The following is an 8502-nucleotide window of genomic DNA, read 5'->3' as shown; positions in this document are numbered from 1 at the left end:
AAATCTTCTACAATAACTTGTTGCCTGTTGGTGCTTGTAAAGTTTTGCAGTGGCACAAGTATCAGGGATTCCTTGGAGAAAAGACAGTAAAAATGGTTGATTCCATTTTGGTCTATGAGGCTCGTTGTCCCATACGATGGCACGTTCTTGTTCTATACAATAAAATATAAGGGCTCAATTACTGGTTAATGATTATCTTTGACAAATTTTTGGGTACTATCAGTCACTGCCCTGGAGAAAAAAATGCTATTCTTAGTAAATGATCCTCACTGTACTAGTGAACTAGTTATGTAATATAGGGGTTGGACTAATAATCTCTGCTCTTATCCCTCTGGGGTTTTTATTGTGTCACTTCCCTATTTCTCTCACTCTGTTTCTAATGGACTAACCTGCCGCACAGCCCTGTCAGAATGAGGACCCGGGGCAGATCGTTGCTGATAGGTAAGTGCAACTGTCATTTATACCTGCGGTTATTCTAAAGCTTGCTGGTCGGCAGGAACCCTTGTAGTGCCGATGTCTTGCCTTAGGGATCATTTCCATTCCAAATCTCTCTGTGACCAAGAGGAGGGATACAGAAAACTAGACTAGTTACCTATAGAGCTTTCATTTTATTCATCTTAGTGGTAAAAGCTGATTGATTGGTTGCTACGGATTCAATTTAGTCAAGGTTTTAAGTTACCCTTTGAATTTTAGAAGCTAACAAAAAAAATAAAGTAAATATAATTTGTCAGTTTGGAGCAATTCATCCTGAATACTGTACAGCAGTGATCCCCAACCAGTGGCTCGGGGGCAACTTGTTGCTCCCCAACCCCTTGGGCGTTGCTCTCAGCGACCCCAAACCAGGTAGTTATTTTTGAATTCCTGACTTGGGGGCAAGTTTTGGTTGAATAAAAACAAGATTTACTACCAAATAAAGCCCCTGTAAGCTGATAGTGTGCATAGAGTGCCCCTAATAGCCAATCACAGCCCTTATTTGGCACCTCCATGAACTTTTATGGTGCTTGTGTTGCTCTCCAAGTCTTTTTACATTTGACTGGGGCTCATGAGTGAAAAAGGTTGGGGACCCCTGCTGTACAGTATAGGGGGTCATTTATAAAGACTGGGCAAATTAGCACCTGGGCAGTAACCCGTGGCAACCAATCAGGTATTTGCTTTCACTGCTCAACCTCCAGCTTGATGAAAAAGGCTAATCTCTGATTTGTTGCTATAGGTTACTACCCAGGTGCAAATTTCCCGAGTCGTTATAAATGACCTCCTATATTGTACAGCAGGGGTCCCCAACCTTTCTTATTCGTGAGCCACAGTCAAATTTAAAAAGACTTGGAGAGCAACACAAGCACCATAAAAGTTCATGGAGGAGCCAAATAAGGGCTAAGATTGGCTATTAGGGGCCTCTATGCACACTATCAGCTTACAATTTATAAATGCCCCCCTGTAGCAGAGCATTGCACCTAGCTGCAGGGTTCTTATGTATGTATATCTTTATATATATCGCTACTTACTGTATATATGCAGCGCTGTACAGTAGATTGATACAAATACATGATAATAAATAATAAATACAAGGTATGGTTGCAATAAGTTAAGAATCAGAGAGACAAGAGGATGGAGGTCTCTGCTCCATAGAGCTTACAATCTAAATAACATTCCAGGTTGCTGCACTTCTTTCCTTTCTTAGCAATGTTCCATTTCTGTTCATGAAGTTAGCAGCTATGTAATTGTAATTTTATTCACGGCCAAGGTGTGAACAATTGTGGCAAAATGCTCATGTGGCTTTTTTAATATAAAATACTAAAAAAAGATCCATAATAAACCATTAAAGAAGAAGGAAAGTCATTTTGGCATTATACTGCCAATAGATTTGCTGCATTACTGCCGCCTAGAACACTATATTTATTCTGCAGAAAGCTTTACCATACCTGAGTAACCTGCTTTAGAAGCTTTCTCCATTTGCTTAGGATAGCAGCTGCCATTTTAAATAGCTTCCTGCTGCAGCTCTAGCCCTTATAGCTCAGATTACACATTCCTAAGGGAGGGGGGAGGGAGTGCTTAGCATTCTTATGGGAGGGGGGAGCAGAAGAGGGGATAGAGCTGGGCAGACTGGCCATGGGAATTAAGGATATATCTGAGAGAGGAAGTCAGACATCCAAACAACATGTTTACAAAAAAGGAGACAAGAAATCCTGTGTTTCTGTTGATAGAGGACTCTCTCTATGCAGCATTTCCGTGAGTGCTTATTGCTGTATTTACATAGACCTTTCTGATAAAGAACATTGGAGCAAAATGTCAATGAAACCCAAAATGGGACCTCTCCTAGAGGGCATGTTATTAAAAAAAAGTGCAGTTGCAATGTAATGTTCTTTATTAAAGAGTTATTACATTGCAAATAGAGGGTCTCAGTGTTTCCGCCCATCTTTAGATGCATCCGATAACCATGTTTGTGGGTGAGAATGTAGGAGAGCTGAGGATGATTGGACCCCCGATACCAACCAATGAGAAGCCAGCTGATATGCACGCACTGTTATCTCCACAAAGGGAAGTTTGTAAATATTAGATCCATTGGGCAAGTAATAACACACTCTGGTACAATTATGCACATTGCTAAGCAGGCAGTGTATTGTATCAGTTTTATCTTAGATCTTCCTGTTTTGTAAGATAAGAGTTTGTTTGTGGTGAACACGACTGTTTTACATGGATTTTATTAACATTTGATTCACTCTTTGATGAGGCAGATAAACCATGAATTCTGAATTCAGCCTTTGAATAGGATCCCTGTTATACACAATGTGGAGTCAAATAGCAATACAGGTATGGGACCTGTTATACACAATGCTCGGACCTGGGGTTTCCAGATAAGCGGTCTACCCTTAATCTGGATCTTCATATCTTAAGTCTACTGAAAAATCATTTAAACATGAATTAAACCCAGTAGGATTGTTCTGCCCCAATAAGGGGTAATTATATCTTAGTTGGGATCAAGTACAGGTACTGTTTTATTATTACAGAGAAAAGGGAATCATTTAACCATTAAATAAACCCAATAGGGCTGTTCTGCCCCCAATAAGGGGTAATTATATCTTAGTTGGGATCAAGTACAGGTACTGTTTTATTATTACAGAGAAAAGGGAATCATTTAACCATTAAATAAACCCAATAGGGCTGTTCTGCCCCCAATAAGGGGTAATTATATCTTAGTTGGGATCAAGTACAGGTACTGTTTTATTATTACAGAGAAAAGGGAATCATTTAACCATTAAATAAACCCAATAGGGCTGTTCTGCCCCCAATAAGGGGTAATTATATCTTAGTTGGGATCAAGTACAGGTACTGTTTTATTATTACAGAGAAAAGGGAATCATTTAACCATTAAATAAACCCAATAGGGCTGTTCTGCCCCCAATAAGGGGTAATTACTGTATATCTTAGTTGGGATCAAGTACAGGTACTGTTTTATTATTACAGAGAAAAGGGAATCATTTAACCATTAAATAAACCCAATAGGGCTGTTCTGCCCCCAATAAGGGGTAATTATATCTTAGTTGGGATCAAGTACAGGTACTGTTTTATTATTACAGAGAAAAGGGAATCATTTAACCATTAAATAAACCCAATAGGATTGTTCTGCCCCCAATAAGGGGTAATTACGGGTGTCCAGATAACGGATCCCATAGCTGTACATGGGTGTGGGTGTGAACCTTTGCAATATCAGGTGCAGGAAATATACATGCAGAGTGTTGTAGCACCACTGTAGAGACCAATGTGGCAAAGTAGACCGAAGTCCCAAACGTTTCCACCTTAAATGGCCCAGAACCCAACAGCCAACAATCAGGGAGCGATGCTATACCTGAATTCCCTGTACCTACTGTGGTCCCTTCACTAAAGCAGCAGAGTCTTGGGAGTACTAACCCTACTAATATGTCCTGGTTGGAGCACACAACTGCTCTTTCTAAATAATCCTGAATTAACTCAGCCTGCTCCCCGACTTGTATCTCTAGAGCTATGGCTTTCCTCTAGGGCTCAGTGCTTCTGGGCCTAGTTGGTCCAGGCTCCCTGCACACAACCTTCTGCTGGAAAGATGAAGACCAAACAGGAAGTGCCCACCTCCTGCCTGACACTATATTACAGCGTGCAGGAAGTGGTCATCCTACCTAAGGACCAATAAATGCACATATATAAATAGAAAAAGCGGTAACATGTATTTCTGCATAGTAAAGCAAACTAGGAAGTGGTAGGCGACAAGGCCATAGACACTGTTAACCCTATGGGTCCCTACAAATAACTAATATGCTTTTTTTTAAGTTTCCATGAATATTCAGGTCACTTCCAGTTGTCTTTACTGGCCTTAAATATATTTATAATGTGTTACTACTGCGTCAGGTTACAGGGGCCTCATCTCTAGAGAAGAAATCCCACATTTCAGACCCTTCCCCAATATTTGAATGCCTTTTTTCACAATTATATCCAATTAACAAACTTTGAGAGATGGTTTAGATTCTAGCCTTAAGGTTATCACTTGGTTACAACTAAATACAAGTACAGGTATGGGACCTGTTATCCAGAATGCTCGGGACCTGGGGTTTTCCGGATAAGGGGTCTTTCCGTAATTCGGATCTCCTACCTAAAGTCTGTTAAAAACAGTTAAACAGTAATTAAACCCAATAGGATTGTTCTGCCCCAATGAGGATGTTGTGTTCAGCATCAGTTATGGGAGGGGACAAGGAATAGCGAGCAAAGGGTAAATCAGAAATGTCTTTATGGAAAAGTTCCAAAAGACGAATATACAAATGTCTCTTAATATTTCAATATTCAAGTACAAAATAAAAGCTGTAAAGTTTCCCTATAAAAGGCAGGGTTGGACTGGGGGGTGCAGGGCCCACCGGGGCTCCCGCCCCAGGGGCCCTGCAGGTGCCCCAGCCAGCCGTGTCCCCTACCCCCCCCAGGGGCCCCCCTGACCCCCCCGCAGGGCCCCGCCCGACGTCCTACCCGAGCGTGTATAAATTGAACGCATCAGGGGAGGAACAGTCAGTTGGGGGAGCGCCGGCAAGGGTCGGACTGGGCCGCCGGGGGCCCACTAAGGCCAGGGCCCACCGGGATTTTTCCCGGTGTCCCGGCGGCCCAGTCCGACCCTGATAAAAGGTGGTTATAGGAAGGTGCGTCAGCAGTCCAACGGTCTTTGGAAGGGAATGGTCAAACCAATAAATGTGCATAACAGCCGGAAAATGACTGGCAGAACCCTCAGTAACTGTTGCCGTGATCACTTGGATGAATTACATTTGGACTTGGTAGTTTATTAAACGTAAAGCTTATGTGTTCATTGCTGTGCTTCCTTCTGTGGTAAGGGATTTTCATGGTGGACATGGGTTAAAGCTATAGATGGTTCATTGGACACTGTAGATGTATTGTCCATCAGTTTAGATACCCAAACCCAGCATTATTATAGAGCTAAATGACCTCCATGTAGACACAAACCTGGTGTAGCCCTTAAAGAAATACTGTCATGGGAAAATATGTTTCTTTCAAAACGCATCAGTTAATAGAGCTTCTCCAGCAGAATCCTGCATTGTAATCTGGTTTTCAAAAATGCAAACAGATTTTTTTATATTTCATTTGGAAATTTCACATGGGGCTAGCCATATTCTTCATTTCCCAGGGTGCCACAGCCATGTGACCTGTGCTCTGATAAACTTCAGTCACACTTTACTGCTGCGCTGCAAGTTGGAGTGATATCCCCCCCCTCCCAGCAGCCGATCAGCAGAACAATGGGAAGGGAGCAAGATAGCAGCTCCCAGTAGGTATCAGAATAGCACTCAATAGTAAGAAATCCAAGTCCGGCTTGGGACTCCTCCAGTTACATGGGAGTAGGAGAAACAATAGGTTACCTGAAAGCAGTTCTAATGTGTAGCGCTGGCTCCTTCTGAAAGCTCAGACTCAGGCACAATGCACTGGGATGGCGCCTACACACCAACACTAAAAAAATACATTTGATGGTTCAAGAATAAAACTTTAAATGGCAGAGTGAATTATTTTCTATGTAAACAGTGTAATTTAGAAATAAAAAGTAGCCCATAGATATCATGACAGAATCCCTTTAAAGAACCCACCAGCTAACTAAAGTCCAGAGAGTACTACCCTATGAATGCCTGTTACTACTCTGTACCATATTGAGCCCTAGGACCTTACTCTCCTTGTTGTGGCTATAGTTTCTCTTAAATACTTGGAACTTTCAGCCATGGATCATGGATCATGGAGCATGGAGTGCAAGAGTTAGTCAAGTTCACTAATATCTCCAGAAGGGAACATTTCCTTAGGTAGGGTACTGTCACCCCTCCAGGTTTTACATCTGCAGCTGAACCCCTCCTCTTCCTCAGTAGGGTGCTTAGCTAGATTTCTTACTACAGCATCAGTGCCTCCAACTTCCATACTCTCTCAATCATTACCCCTCATGGTGGCAAATATCCAGTGGACTGATAAAGGGACTCTTTTCATTAGGGAATACATGTAATGCTTGGGGATTATATCTAAGGTATTATTGACCAAGATGAAATTAATATCTTTAAATGCACAAAATGTTATACTTTCAGCATAGTAACACTGTCTGTATTGTCTTCTTCAGCTCTCTGTGCATTGGTTATCTTCTGTGGCGCTCAAGGTGAGTTGCAATTAACCAATAAAATTTCACTGAAACACTTTGATGTATTAAGACACACCCACTAGTTCCTACCAAAATGAAGTCAAATGATTGGAGCTGCTTGTGTGTTTTATGATGCACGTTGAGCCAGTGGTTGGACATCACTCTCTAGTAGAACCTGTTTTGTGCACCATTATCTCCAACTGCTGATGTTTTTCCCTCAGGCTTCCTTAACTTGTCACATTAGTCACGATTCCATATCAAGCTCTTGCCAAAAAATGATCCTCTCATAATAACTGAAGAATACTACTTTATACGTGATGAGTAAATGAATTCATGTTTATGGGTAGATAAGGGTAAATGTTACTGGTGTCTCATCAGGAAAGGGTTCATATATTTTTTAATTCAGAAGGTGGTTGGCAGAGATAGGGTTCAATGGCTGATCATTGTGCTTTCTCTTACCCCACAGGTGCTGTGAATATACCTTCAAAAGCTCAACACTTCCAGCAGTGCCGCGAGAATCCAAGTCTATGCCCGAATAATTCCAGATGTGAGGAAGCATCTGGAACTGACAAATATTGCATCTGTAACTCCGGGTTTTATAATAAGGTCGAAGATACTCATGTTTCTTACCCAAATGGATCTTGTACAGGTATGGATGTCCTTGTGTCTATGTTATTACTAGAACTTGGGCTTCTACACATTATGGTGCAGAAGGTACAGCCCCCCCCACCTCCCTCCTTCTTCCAAAATGATTGTATCACTCAAACCAATGATATTTGTCTATGCATGTTTGGCCAAATCCCACTTTTTGGGAACATTTGACTGGTATGTGGCCACTGTACTAAAGAATGCTAAATACAAATATTATTGAGCCCAGGCAGGTAAGGAATTCTTCAGTCCCAAATGCACCAAATGTAGAATAATAAACTGGCGGTGCTGGCTAGTCACAAAATTATCCTTTTCAGACAGTGCTTAATTTCTGTGGTGCTCTGATCACTTTATGGCAGCTTACCAAGCTCTGCCTTATTGGGAGATGTCTTAATGCAAATTACAAATCCACAACTTACAGCCCACAAGAAATATTCTGTATAATCAACTCCCCATCTGTAAACCTGAGACACAAGAGCTCATTTATTCATTCATTGCCATGTTTTATACTCACAATGTCATTGTGACTGATCACAGTGCTGCAAATTTATCAAAAAAATGAGTTTTATGAATTCTGATGGGAGGGGGAGCAGGAGAGGGGAGAGAGGAGAGAACTGCGCAGACTCTGGCCCAGGGAATGAAGGATTTTTCTGATTGAGGAAGTCAGATAAGAACATGTTTACATAAAAGGAGACAAGAAATACTGTGTTTCTCTTGATAGAGGACTCAGCATTACTGTGAGTGCTTATGGCTGTATTTACATAGACCTTTCTGATAAAGCTTACTTAGTTTTTACCTTTCCTTCTCCTTTAAAGGAAAACAAAAGTCATCTTCATTGGGGGGGCCAATTATTTCTGTTCTGTTATTCAGGCCACCAACTTTGCACATTTGTCAACGATACATTTGTGAAAAATACATCAGTACCAGTGTTAATGTAACTGCTTGTCTGTGAGCTGGTACAATTCAGGCATTATTCTGTAACACCTAGGGGTCACAGTAGGGGGAAGGACTGATGCTTGCAGACTGAAATAAGCTTTACTGCAACACAGGTAAATTATAAGGCAGGTAGGTAGGTGGGCAGGCAGGGGAAATAAAGCCAATAACCAGAGGCAGGATTAAGCAAGCTGGGGTCACACAATTAAAGGGTCAGTCAAGTCTTGGCCGTTTCGAGGAGGCTGTGCATTTACCAGACACTGACCCCTGTCCTATGTTAAAGAACCAAT

General features: G+C 41.6%; 1 protein-coding gene across 3 annotated transcripts in view; it reads left to right on the top strand.

Moving 5' to 3' along the window:
- Nucleotides 1-384: 384 nt before the first annotated feature.
- Nucleotides 385-8502, top strand: part of LOC100490939 (adhesion G protein-coupled receptor E1) — a 32986-nt gene continuing 24868 nt past the window's right edge. For all 3 annotated transcript variants that reach the window (XM_002935421.5, XM_031899356.1, XM_031899355.1), the window contains exons 1-3: nt 385-441; nt 6614-6649; nt 7098-7280. In XM_002935421.5, the coding sequence (XP_002935467.2) occupies nt 411-441; nt 6614-6649; nt 7098-7280 (250 nt within the window). In that variant the 5' untranslated portion in view covers nt 385-410. The remainder of the gene's footprint in view (nt 442-6613; nt 6650-7097; nt 7281-8502) is intronic.

This window comes from Xenopus tropicalis, chromosome 3, assembly GCF_000004195.4.
Source record: "Xenopus tropicalis strain Nigerian chromosome 3, UCB_Xtro_10.0, whole genome shotgun sequence".
Lineage (NCBI taxonomy): Eukaryota > Metazoa > Chordata > Amphibia > Anura > Pipidae > Xenopus > Xenopus tropicalis.
The sequence above is the reverse complement of the archived record's forward strand: the minus strand, read 5'-3'. Positions and strand labels throughout refer to the sequence as shown.